The 15510-nt window shown below is 42.0% G+C and overlaps 1 protein-coding gene across 19 annotated transcripts in view; it reads left to right on the top strand.

Moving 5' to 3' along the window:
* The first annotated feature begins 1872 nt into the window (after positions 1 to 1872).
* The window catches only part of COBLL1 (cordon-bleu WH2 repeat protein like 1), a 166045-nt gene continuing 152407 nt past the window's right edge, over positions 1873 to 15510 (top strand). For 10 of the 19 annotated variants that reach the window (XM_070508014.1, XM_070508013.1, XM_070508009.1 and 7 more), the window contains exons 1-2: positions 1912 to 2285; positions 2905 to 3022. In XM_070508014.1, coding sequence (XP_070364115.1) covers positions 2036 to 2285; positions 2905 to 3022 — 368 coding nt within the window. In that variant the 5' untranslated portion in view covers positions 1912 to 2035. The other 9 variants (XM_070508024.1, XM_070508019.1, XM_070508021.1 and 6 more) reach the window with 8 other exon arrangements.

Here is a 15510-nt window from a genome sequence, read left to right as displayed (position 1 = left end):
GAAGATGGGCATGGATGTTAGCTCAGGGCCAGTCTTCCTCAGTAAAAAGAGGAGGATTGGCAGTCGATAGCTCAGGTCTAATCTTCCTCAAAAAAAAAAAAAAAAAAAAGTGAGGCAAAGGTCATCTCTCAGGCACTTTTCAGCCCAACTGCGTAGGAGTCACAGGCGTGGCTCTTGTGGTGGGGTTTGGACTGGTTCAGGGTGGCTGGTGATTGCATCTCTTAACAAAAAAAAAAATGATTTAGAGAAAGTTAAATGCTTCTGAAATCTCCCTTGAGTTCCTCAGGGCAATTAGTCAATGACAAGATAGCTCCAATATTTCAGGGGCTTAACCCAACACAAGTTTATTCTGGTTTATAAAGATTCTGTTGTAGGTCCTGGGGCTCTCCAGGGCAGCTGTGCTCAGGGTAATAGTTTAGCATTCCAGGATCCTTCAGTCCTGTGCTACCTCCATCGTAATATGTATTTCCATGCTCCCAGCAGCCAGGGAAGAGCATAGAGTCAACAGTAGCCCTTAAGTGATTCCACCAGGAAATGAAACATTTCACTGTCTGCTCACATTTACTTACCCAAACAAGTTACATTACCATACCTCATTTCAGGGGAGGTGGCGAGGTGGGGGCAGAGGGGGGGCTTAGTACAATCCTCCCCTAGCCTAAAACCAGGAAGGGCAGGAAGAATTGGTGAGCAATGAAAATGCCTTCAGCAGATATGAAAATGTTTTATGTTTCAGATTAGCTTAATGGAGTCAATATTACTAACATGTCATAAATTAAGGTAGAAACTAATTAAAGATTAATCTTGATCTCGTGATTGAAAGTTATAGACTTTAAGTAGTTTCACTATTACTCAACGTTTGCATTATTGTCTGAGCAAGCAACTGGAAAAGCTAGTCATTTAGAGGCATAATTGATTCGTGAAACTGTTTAACCTGAGTTGTTTGAAGGCTAAAATCCAGACACATTTAAATGAATTGATTTAATATTAAGTAAAATATTAAATAGCAACTTTTTCTGACACGGTTCCAACATTGTAATCCAAATAAACCATTTTTTCTTTTCCTATGTAAAGATACACTGAAAGGAATATATGATGCACAGGAAGGAATAAATACCAATGAGTGTCCATAATAGACAAATGGCATATTACTGGGTATTTAGTATGTTACTTAATTTCAGCAATCTTTTTGGTTGCTACAACTAAAGGAGCATTTAGTCTAGCCTTAGTTCTAAGTACCAATTTAATTTTCACCACCTACCAAATATTATCCTACCGGTAGGATGAAGTAGCTAACACAGATTTGTTACTTGATGCTAATACCACAGTAGAGGCATCCTTTAGGATGCTGTTTCATCTACCCTCTCTACAACAGTTTATTGCAGCATTTTTTTCTTTTTAAACTGTAAAGTTAATTTCACGTTATTTTTCTGAAAACAAGCTTTTGGACCTTCAAAAATTGCTTGCACCTTACAACAACTGGCACTTATAATAATATACGAGATATGCAAATACACCTGTTTGCCAGGTGTAAAGAACTAGCTAAAGAGCATGCACATGGGAACTAAAGCGTACAAACAAGCACGCAGCTCTGTATGTGATTCCTTTATTCGTGTAAAACTTCCAAGAAGTGAACAAAATCCATCATTCGCTTCATGGCTTATAAATCGTCATCAGACACGCTATTGTTCAGTTCTCATGTCACAGCTGTTACAGGCTTTAAAAAAAAAAAAAGGAAATATTCCTCTGAAGACAGGGCAAGCTTAAACCTGCCACAGATCAGAAAGATCAGTGTCACAGGTACGCTTTTAACAGACTAGCAATCTTAGAGGTCAGGTTGAAAAACAAAACACCCAGAAGGTGGGAGGTCAGACTGCAGGAGGGCCAGCTGCAGCCCGGTTCCTTCTGTGAGTTTCTCTCCCCACTTCCGCGGCAGCCCGGGCGCTCCCGTCGTCCTCGCAGGGCAGGTGCCCTCCCGGCCTCCCCACCTGTCCCGCGGGCGCGCCGGGCTTCCCCAAGCGACGCCCTAGCGGTGGGAATGGGAACACTCCGCACAGGAGCTTCCTTTCTGTTCGGCCGGCCCCGCCGGACCCCAAAGACCAGAAGCCCTGGGGGGGAGGAAATGCCAGCTCGCTCCTCGGCGCCCCCCCCCCCCACCCGCCCCGTTTCTCGCTCCGGCTCGCTGCCTCCCTCGCTCCGATGCCGCCGAGCCTCGTCGCCACTTGTGGGTGGCCGTCTGGCGGAGGTGGCAGCGAGCTCCCGGGCTCCGGACAGGGACATGGGGCAGGGTGAGTGAGCCGACCGGGGGGAGCCCCGCCGGGACCCGCAGCCCGGGGGAGGCTGCGCTCTCTCCTCCGTTCAAGTCCCGGCTCGAGAGCGGCCGCGAGCGCGCGGCCCGGGGAGGGCAGAGTGGGAGAGGCAGCCGCGGGCGGGAACAGGCGAGCCACTGTCTCCTTTCGATAAGCAAGTCGGAGCCCTGGGTGGGAAAAGAGAAATCAGCCCTCCCGCCTTTTCTCCCCGGAAGGAAAGTTTCCCCGGGGCGTCTGGTTTGGGCCAGCTCGGCCGCAGGAGCCGCGGGCTGCGCTGCCGGCGTGGCGGCGGAGCCTGGGCGCCTCGCCCCTCGCCCCGCTGCTCCTCCTCCTCCAGCCTGGGCCGTCCGCTCCCTCCCCGAGACGCGCCAAATGGCTACCCAGTAACCCCGCGGGGCGGGGGCTGCAGCGCCGCCTCCTGCCGCCAGCAGCTCCAGCGGGCCGCCGCCTGGGAGCGGGGCCCGCAGGTGGACGCGCCCCCGGGAGCGAGGCGACGCGAGGCGAGGCGGGCCGGCCCCGGGGCTGGGGCGGCTCGGGCGGGCTCTTGACGCGCGGCCAGGCGCGGCCCGCCCTGACCGGCCGGCCTCTCCCCTTGCAGCCGCGACGCGCCGCCTCGGAGCTGGAGCCCGCGCAGCGGCCCGCCTGGCGATGGACGGCCGAGCCCCGCGCGCGCAGGACGCCCCGGCGGCGCCCCCGCCGGCCGCCGGCCCCGCAGGGTAAGCCGCGAGCGCGCGCCGCCCGCCAGGGAGGGCGAGGACCGCGAGGCCGCCACCCCGGACCGGACTGCCCTGCCAGCGGCCGGACGCGCTGGCCCCGACACGCGGCCGCAGACGCGGCTTCCCCCGGCCTCTTCGGAGGCCGCCCCGGGTGGGGGCTCTGGCCGGTTGCGATCGCTTTCCGACTGGGGCGGCCCTGGGTTGCTGGAGGGCGGTTGAATGCCAGGAACTGGGTGAGGAGTCTGGGAGCAGGAATGGTAACAAAGGGCCCCTTGTTGGCGCTCTGGAAGAGCGGCGGGCGATACCTGTAAGTGAGCTCCTGGGAAGGGGGAGAAAAGTTTCCTCGGCCAAGGGCTGAGGCCCAGGCAGGTGAGCAACGTCAAGGTGACTGTAAGGAAGGGGTTTTCTGCGGGCGGGCGGAGGGCGACAGGGAGTGTGCCAGCTGTCAGCCTGCTTGACAGTTCCCGACCCGGCGGGCCGCGCGCCTCTGATTGGGGGGTGTGTGTGCCTGTGGCCAATTGCTGGTGCCAAAGCCCAGCGCAGTCAGGCTGGAAACAACGAAACTTTTCTTTGTATCCTCACGTGTTTGAGGAGAGATTGGAGGGGAAGGGGCTGTCACATGGTGAGTTAATATTAACTGAAGCATGTCTTCCTGCCAGATATGCTAATAATCACCTTGCTAAGCGTTTGGGTAAACAGTAATGAGAACAGGTAGTTCTGCGGGAGATGGGGAAAATCTGAAAATAACCTTCGTCCTGGTTAACAGTGGAGGCTTAAGCTGGATGCTAGTTGAGCTTCTGAAGTGGGAAACTCCTTTGTTGGAGTATAACTTTTTCCTATGAGTGTTGCCCCAGCTCACTTTCTTTTCTGGTAGTTAATCTGAACGCAGAAATGCCCTAAAGAGAATATGAACATCTCAGAAAAGAAACGTTAAGGAAAAATCGACGTTGGGACTAATGAATGAGAGGAGTTGTACAGTTTTCCTGATTTAAGCGTAGAGAAGTCATTTTTCCCTGGAACATGACAGGCGTTTCCTTAGGAGCCAGTCACAGCATGTTTATTCATCAGAGAGCATGCGAACATTGGCAGTTGTCTAGAGGAAACATGGAAAAGTCTCAAAGAAACATGACAAATGTAAAAGATATTTCATATGGTGCTTACATGGAAGGAATATGTAGTGTATGAATTCTTTCATTTTGTTCCAATTAGTTAACTTCTCCCCTCTGCAAGGAGCTTTATTACTGTTGACTTCTCCTCCTGCTCTTTCCCCAGTTTTTTCATTGTTTAGACATTATCATGTATTCTGCCATATATTCTCACATTAGGATGTAAGAGTAAAGAAATACATAGGTAGAAAGATATTAATCATAAAGTCCTGGGCCTGTAAATGGAGCTGTAGTTATGTAAGTTGAAGATGAGAGAGCTTTCAGGAATACTACTGAAATGTATTCAGGTACCACAACATAAGATAGTGTTAAATTGGTGGATTTGAAAATGGATTAGGTTAAGGTATTATTAAAAAAAAAAAAAAAGAACCTAGCATATGCACATACTCCAAATCCACTTAGGGGTGTTCAGAAATCGAATAATACATTTGAGTAAAATAGTCAGGTGACATCAGGTGCTCTGAGATGAAGGAAGTGGGAAAAGCTTCCTGGTGATAAGCAGACTGTAGTAAGATACTTCAGATTTTACTGTTGAGAATTTGAAGCTTAACCTGATAAATTCTTTACTTCAAAAGAATGTACAACGCTGCTTTATCTAATTTCTCGAATATAAAGAAAATACCTTTAAGGAAATTTTGCCCTCCCCTCTCCAAATTTAAGGAGGAACATCTGGAAATGTGCTTCTACGTCTTATCTAAAGTAACACCCCCACTGTGTCATTTTACTTTGCATTACTTTATTCAGAGGTTATCCATTTCTGAAAAGTATGAGCATAAAAATATTTCTTCTCTACTTTGTCTTCTTCCACTTGTCTATCTTGTCCCCTAGGCATACCCAACTGCCTGTGATAAAATGTTTATTGAATATTCAGTATTCCTTTTCTTCTTTTGCTCAAAGACCCAGAACATTAAAAAGGTTTTAATTGTGGGGAAGAAAATTATCCTAGATGTGAGTATTCGGGAGGTGGCAGGGACCAATCGCAATCAATATGTTATAATAAATTGTTTGGTTTGGAAAGTAAATTCCTTGCTATAAAACTAATTAAATCATGACTCATTACCCTAATAGCCTATGAGGCCTAGTTGAGTCCTTATCCTTGGATGTTACTGCTCTCAAGAATCTCTCTGTAATTTTCCAAGTTCTGCATTGTCATAACACCATTTTAAAGAAATTGAGTGCAACTCCATATTTTACAAATGAGAATCTGAAGCCCAGAGACACTGAGTGACTTTGCTGAAGACTCAGAGCAAATTGTGACAAAACCTGAAGGAAAACCCAGTACTTTAGTTTCCCAGTTCCTTGCATTAATTGCTTTTAATCTTTTCCTGGCCACAATATAATATATTTAAATTTCAAAGAGTCAGCGTAGGTACCTTATCTTTAGAACTACTAGTGCTTGAGTTTTTTACTTGCCCAGACAGATAAGTACTTTTTTTTTTTTTAACTCTTTGAAATTTAAATGTCAAAAGTGTAGGTGACCTTGCTTTAAGGAACGTTAACGTTTTGATCCTGAAACAATCTTTCAAGAATGATCAGGCAAAAAAAACCCTAAGTCTTTATAATGTTTGCAGCTTTGGAGCTGTGGAGTTAATTGAAAGTGTGGTAAAAATTAAGAAGGGATTTAGCAGCTGCTTTCTTAAGCTTTTATGTGGGTGTGTTATTGGTTCTAAAGTTTTACTGATTGTAGAAACTTGAGTTCTTGTTAGCTAACATTTATTGTATACTTAGAAGTTGAATGCCTTAGCTGAAGTTTCAGCCTGAAAATTACCTGGGGATCTTTAAAACTAGACCCACGTTCTCACACCACTACATATTCTGATTTTAATTGGCCTGGGCTGGGCCAAGGGTATTGAGAATTTTAAAATGCTGCTACGTGATTCTAATATGCAACCAGATCTGACAGTCATTGATTAAGTAGATGTCAACAGCTGAGATGGAGATGAAGCCAGAAGTGAAGTGGAGGCTGCTAGTAATCATTTTTAGGGAACTCAAGATCCTAAATTTCGGCTTTATTTTGCCTTTTTAAAGATTCCATTTAGGTGCTTTACAGTATTATTACTGAAGAAACTGTGCTACTCCTTTTTGAGGAAGCATGTTAACTGCATTTTACCGTCGTGGAAACTGGGGTTCAGAGAGTTTAGTTAACATACTCAAGGCCACACAAATCTAACAGATGAAAGTGTCAGAAACAAGGTCTGATCTCCAAGCCTATGTTCTTCATCACTAGGCCTGTTGTCTCCCAGGGTGTTTGCTACCATGGATTATACAGAATGGCTAAAGAGTTTTTATTTCAAGTGGCTTTCTAGATGCATTGTCTTGATTTTTTTTTCTTTCTTTCTTTTTTTTTTGCTGAGGAAGATTCACCCTGAGCTAATATCCATGCCAATCTTCCTGTTTTTTAGTATGTAGACTGCCAGCACACCACGGCCACTAACAGAGCAGGGTATGTCTATGCTTGGGAACTGAGCCGGGGCTGCCAAAGCAGAGTGCCACTGAACTTGATCACTAGGCCATTGGGGCTGGCCCTTCTTGGTTCCTTTTAAAATCATGTTTATATTATATTTTTAAACAACTCCTACAAATTCTAATGCATATGAAAAAACCCAAAGCCTAGCCTTTAAAGGGAACTTAAATATTTGGTTTATGTCTTCAAAATCATATTTAATACTTTCATGTGTTTGGGGTGATTTAATTTAACTCATAGTAAATGGACAGCCTTCTTTTGTCATATAACACTCTGTACTTATTTTTGCTATTAGGCAGCTATTAAATTTATGGCATAATTTCAAAAGTAGGATTTGACTACCAAATAAGAAAAATGAAATTGTTTGTTAAGATAATGCTAGACTTTTTGTTCAAAGTCTAATTTCCTCTGAATGTGTTAGAGGGTAATTGAATAACATTGTGATCTGACCTTATCGAAATGCCAGGTGCATTTATATAATAATAAATGTCAAGCTTCATGTTTTTGAGACAACTTCTTTCATTTATTTAGTCAGAACTTGTGAGCCCTTATTTTATGTAAAACACATTTTTCTAGGCACTGGGAGATTGGCTTCTGATCTTATGAGCTTTACTAAAGAAACTATCTGTAATTATGCCAGAAAAAACAAAGGAACATGATGTTAGCGTAGAAGTGGTACTTTGATGTTAGCTTTGAAACATTGTGTTTATACTTAGGACTTAAAATGCAATAGCCTAACTCACTGGTCAGCAAACTATGTCCAGAAGGTCGAAGTGGGCCCTCCACCTGTTTGATTTTGTTTTTTGTCCAATTATTTTTTTATTGTGTAAATTTTATAACATAAGATTTACCATCTTAACCATTTTTAAGTGTACCATTCAGTGATATTAAGTCCATTCATATCGTTGTGCAACCATCATCACTATCCGTTTATCTTTTCATTTTGCAAAACTGAAACTCTGAAACCATTGAACAATAACTCTTCATTCTCCTCTCCCCCCACCCCCAGCCCCTGGCAACTGATGAGGATTTTAGGCTGGTTAATTTTAAAACTGCAGATGAGAAGCAGGCTCCGAGGAGTGGAGTTTGCTTGCCCTTTGAGAGACATTTGCATTTGTGAAGGAAATCTCCATGCCTCCCCCTCTGCACCGGGAGGAAGGCAGGATGGCCTTATATCTGGAAACTAAGGCAAGGACTTAAGTTGGTTACTGTCTGGCAACCTCATGTAACTGATTTAGGGTGGTGGCTTCTGGCCTTTACTTAATCCGATTTGATTCTTATCTAAAAGTTGTGGGACCACCCAATGGTCAGACCCCACCTGCACTGATACCATTTTAACTTTTTTACATGTTCTTTCCTTTGTCTTGTAAAAAGATGGCTCACATACCTATGCCTTAAATTTAGCCTTACTCTCCACCCATGTTTGCAGCAGAAGTGGCAGCAGCATCGGCTCCTCCTGCCGGTGGGTCCTGTCCCCACGCAGCAGCTCTGACTGCCCGTGGGTCCTGTCCCCATGCCAGCAGCAGCAGCAGCAACATGCCGGCACCAGCTCTGCCTGCCCATGGGTCCTGTCACCATGCCCACGGCAGCAGCAGCTCCCCATGCCAGCAGCAGCTCTGATTGCCCATGGGTCCTATCCCCATGGCAGCAGTAGTAGGGGCAACAGCAGTGGCTCCTCCTGCCCATGGGCCCTGTCCCCACGCAGCAGCCTGACTGCCCATGGGTCTTGTCCCCATGTCGGCAGCAGCAGCTCTGACTGCCCATGGGTCCTGTCCCCATGCTATTCCACACTATTCTCTAAATAAAAGAGCACTACCGCCAGATCTTGAGAGTCCAAGAAATCTTTCTTTCGACTCCTCAGCTCACCGACCCTGCATCAGCAACCACCATTCTACTTTCTATCTCTGTGATTTTGACCATTCTAGGTACCTCATATGAGTGGAACTAAACAGTCTTTGTCTTTTTGTGACTAGCTTATTTCACTTACTGTAATGTTCTCAAGGTTCATCCATGTCGTCTCATATATCATCATTTCCTCTTTAAGACTGAATAATATTCCACATTTTGCTTATCCATTCATCTGTCGATGGACACTTGGTTGCTTCTGAGTCTGATTTCTCCACATCCTCTCTAGCTCTTTTTGATAGTAGCCATCCTAATGAGTGTGTGGTAGGATCTCGTAGTTTTTTTTTTTCTGCTTTTTCTCCCCAAATCCCCCAAGTACGTAGTTGTATATTCTAGTTGTGGGTCCTTCTAGCTGTGGCACGTGGGACACCGCCCCAACGTGGCCTAATGAGCAGTGTCACGTCCGCACCCAGGACCGGAACAGGTGAAACCCTGGGCCGCTGAAGCAGAGCCCGTGAACTTAACCACTGAGCCACAGGGCTGGCCCCTCATTGTAGTTTTGATTCGCATTTCCCTAATGATTAGTGATATGAAGCATTTCATTTACTTATTGGCCATTCATATATATTCTTTTGAGAAACGTCTATACGAGTCCTTTGTCTTTCAACTGGGTTTGCTTTTTTAATTTGTTGAGTTTTAGGAGTTTTCTGTATTTTCTGAATATTAATCTCTTATCCTCTACCTGTTCTTGTAGAGTTTTGTTGACACACAGTCATAGCCACTCTTTTGCATGTTGTCTATGGCTGCTTGCACATTATAGATGGATAGGCCACACAGAGATCATAGGGCCCACAAAGCTAAACGTATTTTCCCTCTGCCTATATATGGAAAAAGTTTTCTGACCCTCTGACAAGTTGGCCTAACTTGTGAAATCAGTAAATGGAGCAGAGATTATTTAATTCAAAATTTATTTACTGAGGAGGACTTCTAAGTATTGAACTTAAATATAAATTGTAACAAAAGGATTAATATTATGTTTGCATAAAGCAAGATACATCTTACAGTAAGCGATTCTGCAGAATGGTGATAGTGATTGATTTTTTTTTTCAAGTAAAGACTTAGGCTTGGCCCCTTGGGAAGCATTATAGAATTTTAACATTTGTATGATATTGGAATATATTTTAAAGAGAAGTACTAAACTGAGCTGGAGACGCTTTCACAAAAAATGACTGCTCCGTGGTTAAGATGTTTAGAAACAAATGTGCTTAGGAGGAGCTGGACCAAAGGTGGAAGGAGTTCCTCTCTAGTTTTCTGAGTCTATACTTATTTTATGAGTTAACTCAGACTGTCTTTATAATTTCCAGCAAGTCTTTTTGTTGTTGTTATTAAAGATATTTCATATCCTTAAGCTTTTAGTGTTCTAACATTAGTATTATAGTTGTAAGACTTTCTTTTTTTTTTATGACTTTGCTTTGCTAAATTTTTTCTCCATCTGTTACAGTAAAAACAAACTAAAAGTATGGGAGAAAGAAGTTTCCCATGACTATTTATAAAGGGCCAAATGTCTTCAGTTTTGCCTATAAACTTCATATCTGCGGAATGAATCCTTTGGAAAAAGCTCTCAATGACTTTAGAAAAATGCTAGAGTGAACTTGGGTTATTATTTTTTTTCATATAGTTTAAGTTTACAGTGCTGTTTATAAATTTAAATAAGCTAAAATTATTAATTGACTTAAGACATAAAAAAAGGCTGTGGAGCTGAATTATGGAGTAGTTTGACAAAGGAAATACTTTAATTGGATGGTCATCTCAGAAGATGAGGAATGCAAAGGCAAGAGAATTAGTTTAAGCTCAACTCATGGAAAGCTGAAAACTTAGTACTATTGGTAACTTTTAACACATTTTAAATAGTTGTAAATCTTACAAAGATCAGAATTTGCAAATTTCATAGGCAGCAAATAAAGGTATTTGTCTGTGCCTTATGCACTGTAGCTAAGGGGTATGGTTCAGAGGCAGGCCTCTAGGAATTAGGTGGGAGGAAGGCACAATACCCTATAGAACTAGGTCCCTTCTTAACTGCCTACTCTCTAGAAAAAACTGTAGCCCATTAAGGCTTTCAGGTTTGTGGTTGTGAGGTAGTGAGGATGGGGTTGCTAGGTGAGCAGGGGGAAGAATGACCTCTGAATCCCTCATTTTAATTTCCTCTAGTTACTCCTGTTCTCTCCCTATTGGAACCCCCTATTGAAATCAGCTTTAGAGATAATATAAATAATTATATTTTAAAAAGTATGGGTTAATAGGACAGAAGTTTTCCTTTATTATTGCCTCAGACTTGTAGAAAATTACTTTGGACGGAATTAAAAGCTGAAAATGCCATATTTGGGGGGATTTGATTTTTTTTTTAAATAACCAAAGTGGTTCGGAGGCAAGCCTCTGAAATAGGGTTGAAAAACAACCTAAGTGATAATAGTTTGGGTCCAAAATATGATTGTGCTTATAAAATAATGATTCTAATTTTCTTGTATGGGGTGTAAGTTGACTTTAAGTAGGGTTGAATGCCAAAGAATATGCCAAAGAAAATTAGAATCTGTTATTTAAATGATAGAATCATTGGAAAAAATGCATTGCTTCTCAATGTGATTAATTTGAAATATTAATACCAAGTAATTTGTATGCATTCCGGTATATTTGTTAAAATTAAATACACCATTTCACTTTGTAGTCTAACATTACAGCTTCTGTACTTACACCAAGATATATTTGCAAGAAAGTAGAGTTACCACGTTCAAACCTGGGTGGGACGTTTATCACTAGTCCTTGAGGATTTTCGTCTCTCTAGCCTGCACACGTGTTATCACATGCCCATGCACACGTGCTATGATTTCAGGAGAAACGGAAGTGAGGAAGTATTAGATGTGCCCAAGGGGATAGTGGTGACAGGAGCCAGAGTTTTAACAGCTGCTCCAGTCATGTATCAGTTCAGATATGCTGGAAAAACAGGAAATTGAGTTGCTAAATCTGAAAATGGCTACCACCCTGCCGTTCCCAGGTCTGATGGATGTGCGGTAGTTTCTAGACCAATTGAGTCAACAGTTGTCAAGATAAGTATAAGAGCCACTGAATTTATTTTCTCCTTTGTGCTAAAGTAGATGCAGGTTGTACGGAAAGCACACATGTCAGAGAGAGGGGCGAGCCTTTGTTTCTCTCTTTTATGCCTGATAGTCAACTGCTTTAAAAGAATTAGGAAAGAGACAGGCTCACTGTCTTATGGGACAGCATCTGTATTTTGTGGTCTGAGGCTGCCCTAATTATTATTAGGTGTTCATGATTCGGTTATTAGTTGGCAGCAAAACTACGGAGCAAAGTGTTGTACCAGATTACAGGAGTGGTTTCTTCCCGTCTTTTGCCTACATAAGATGTCCATTCCCAGAGAGCAGCTAGCTCATTTTTGCTGTGTTTCAGGAGAGCATAGTGCAGAGAATAAGGTTAGCAGGTGAAAAGAAACTGATTTTTACACTGTACTTTGTGACCCTATGCTAGCCTTCTATCTTCAGTTTTCTCTTTCTCTAAAAGAGGGTAAGTTGGACTATGGTGGTTTATTACCTATGAACTTTTTTCCCCCTAGGAAAGTAGGGTGTGACTTCATCTGAATGAAAAATATGTAACACTAGTGATCGGAAAGGGGAAACAGGTGGATTTTTTTCTCCTCACATTTTAATTGGGACAAATTTTGTATTTAGAACCTATTCCAACCTGTAATTTACTCTGTTTTACCATATATTATTTTTGAAATCTAATCTGGTCTGAAAGGAGCAATATCCTAGAATCGTTCACATCATCTGTTTGTGATCCTGTATGTATGTAGAAATACATGGGAAGTTCACTCTTAGATGATGCTAAGAAAATGCAGTCCTTAAGTTTGTGCTGGTGTCTTTGTGATGCCTAGGAACGTGTTTCCAACTAACTGAATGGTTATAAGTGGTATAGCCTTGAATTTGCTTAGCGACCTTTTTAGAATTTTGTAATCAAATTCAGGATTTCATATATATCTTTGGGGTGCCAGACTTTGGGATTTTCATTTTTTTATGAATCATAGTTATTTAGGACACTAAGCCGATTATGCAAGTTAGACTAAGTGGCAATTCTGAAAGTTATCTGAAGGTGTTGAATGAATATTTGCTGTAATTTTTGTAATCCAAATCCATTCTTTTTTGTATTCTTCCAGATATTAAACATACCAAAAGTTGAAGTTGCAGGAATGCATATTTGAATATCAGGGATTTGGGGCATTCACAGTTTCCTTATATCACTGGAAAACCTTGGCAAGGTAAAGAACAAGTTTCTGGAACCCCACAGATAATTGGAATGGTTCCAACACAAAGGTACCCAAATACCGTTGGTACTAAAGGAACAGCCCTGCGGCACCAAGAACTGATGTGCCGTGCTGAGCCGTACCTAGTTTAGGAGGCAGTACAGTGATACCTATTGAATTCCATTGGTGACATCTTTTACCATCGGTCTTCATAGGGTGCTTCATAAGATTCCCTGTCAAGAAGCAGTTTTTAAAAATTCTGGCACTTAGCCATTGTGTTTTAATAGTTAAAGGCTATCTAGCATGCCTTGCTCTCTGAATTAAGTACCAAAGCCTCTGTTTATCGTGATGATCATTCATTCTGGTGCGTGATTTCGTGACTGATGAGGAAGCTGTCTGACCCAGGGGCTGAGCTGTCGTGGATGGCTTTGCACACGTGGTCTCTGTGGCCTGAGGAGTATTTCCTCAGTGATACTCACCAGCGCAGCCCTATGTCAGACATTCTTGTGGAAGAAGGCCAGTGAGTGAGAACAGGGGGAGTGCTTAGAAGTTGAGAATGAGGCTTTGTTTCTTCCTTAATCCTAGAGAACCACCCAGCTGAAATTTAACTCTGCTAGTGAGAAACAGTTTTCGTTGATATATGCCTTTTAAGCTCTAAAATTGGCCATGACTAAATGGAAAAATTTTTTTAAATTGTCTATTTTTAAAATAAAATAGGAAAATTTGGAAGAAGTGGTAACACCCTGTAGATAAAGCAATTTGATTTTTCATTTTATATTTATATACATAAAGAGTATCTCAGTTGTGTATATAATACTCATTAACTCCCTTTGCTTGAGACCCATGTCATCTGCTTATGTTTTTACACTACTGCATCATGGAAAAAGCATTAAATTTCATGGGTTATGAAGGGGAGAATTTTCCTGGCTTTTTTCCTTCTTTGGTTAGCCAAGTAGATGAATCCTGTGCTAAATGGAAATGTAGAGATAATTAAATTTTTACTTAGGGATGTAAATGAAGAAAAGAACAAGAAATATATTCAGTGAATGGACAAATGGAAAACAGAAGAGTCTCTGATGGCAGGAGAAAAGGCCGCAGTGCTAAATGTGAGGCCGTGCTGGCGTTAAACTGGCAGTTGGTGGTTGGAAGGCTTTAATCTCTTATGTTCGATTTATAACTCTGATGCTGTTAGTTTGTGAAACCCTTCTGTGATCTTAGGTTATTAGAAAGCATTTTCTACCAAAGACCATCTATAACCTCTTTAGAAGTACCATAGATGCTGTTTAGGGGAGAGATTCCATCCAAAATTAAACTGATAATTATGCAATGACAATAAATCTTTACAGTGGTATTTATAGGTCACATCATTTATTCATTATTTTTCTAATAGGCAGTATATTCAAACAGCACAAAATTCAAGAGCAAAAAATGACAACATAGTGAGAAATCTACCCCCAGCCCCTTGGCTCCTGTCCCCCAGATTTTCTCCCCAGAGGCTATCAGTGTTATTGTTCTTGTGAACCTTGGTAGGATACTCTATACCAGTGATGTGCAATGGAAACATAATTGCCACAAATGCAATTTTAAATTTTCTAGCTGCTACATTAAAAATTCCATTTCAATAATATGTTGCACGATACAATGGTTAACATGATTCCAGTTCTACAAAACAACAAAATGGTCCTTAATACAAAAATATTTTACACTGAGTCAGATTTGAAATTTAAATTAATTACGTAAAATTTCTTAGTCACGCTAGCCGAATCTCTAGTGCTGAAGAGCCTCATGTGGCTGGCGGCTACCGCATTTGATGGTGGATCTCCTCACACTCAGGAGCAAATGTGTGTGTAAGCGTATCGTTTCTCCCTCTTTTATACACAATTAGTGCTGCTTTGTACCTTTTCTACTTAACAATATAACTTGCTGATTATTCCATTATATACAGGGCTCAATTTTTTCTCCCTAGCTCTGTATTATGTCTTTTAGGGATGAACCCAGAATCTGTATAACCAGTCCCCTATTGATGGATACTTGGATTTATTTCTCTCCCCTCACGCCCTGTTTGCTGTTATTAAGTGGTCATTTTAGCATCCTTTATGCAATTTACAATCTACTGTGCTAATACTCTTTGCTGGTGTGTTTGATTAAATTAACTAGATTGTGAAACCCTAAAAAGCAGAGGCCATATTCTTGACTACTTCTTTTGTGTGTACTGCTGGGTTTAATTTAATTTCCTGCACATACCTAGACACATAATTATTAGTTAGTGGCTAGATATTGTTTGAATTTGCGTGAACTTGAGCAAGAGGTCAGTATTGGGGGTGGAGATCATTGAATTACTCATCCACTAGCATGGTAGCAGGTCAGTTATGCAAAGAATCGAACTAAGTATTTAACATTCATTTTTGCAGCCATTAATCAATGAGTTGTTGTTAAGCCACCATCAAATGCTACACCATTAAAAGGGCTGTTGTGAATCTCTCAGCACTCTATTATAAGATTCCATTCTTGGTTTGAGATTCTTTTTCAGCATTGTTCCCTGCAGTGGTGTTTATAAAAGAAGTATGCATTTCATTAGTATTATAAGTGAAAATTCTGAGAAATGTTATTACCTCCTCAAATTTAGAGAAAATGAAAAGTTTGGCCATCATGGGCAGTGTTGTTTAACAGAACATAAGTGTTTTATTATTATTTACAGCCT

Source organism: Equus asinus, chromosome 4 (assembly GCF_041296235.1).
Source record: "Equus asinus isolate D_3611 breed Donkey chromosome 4, EquAss-T2T_v2, whole genome shotgun sequence".
In the NCBI taxonomy this organism is placed as follows: Eukaryota; Metazoa; Chordata; class Mammalia; order Perissodactyla; family Equidae; genus Equus; species Equus asinus.
Note: the sequence above shows the minus strand (reverse complement) of the source record. Positions and strands in the feature narration are given on the sequence as shown.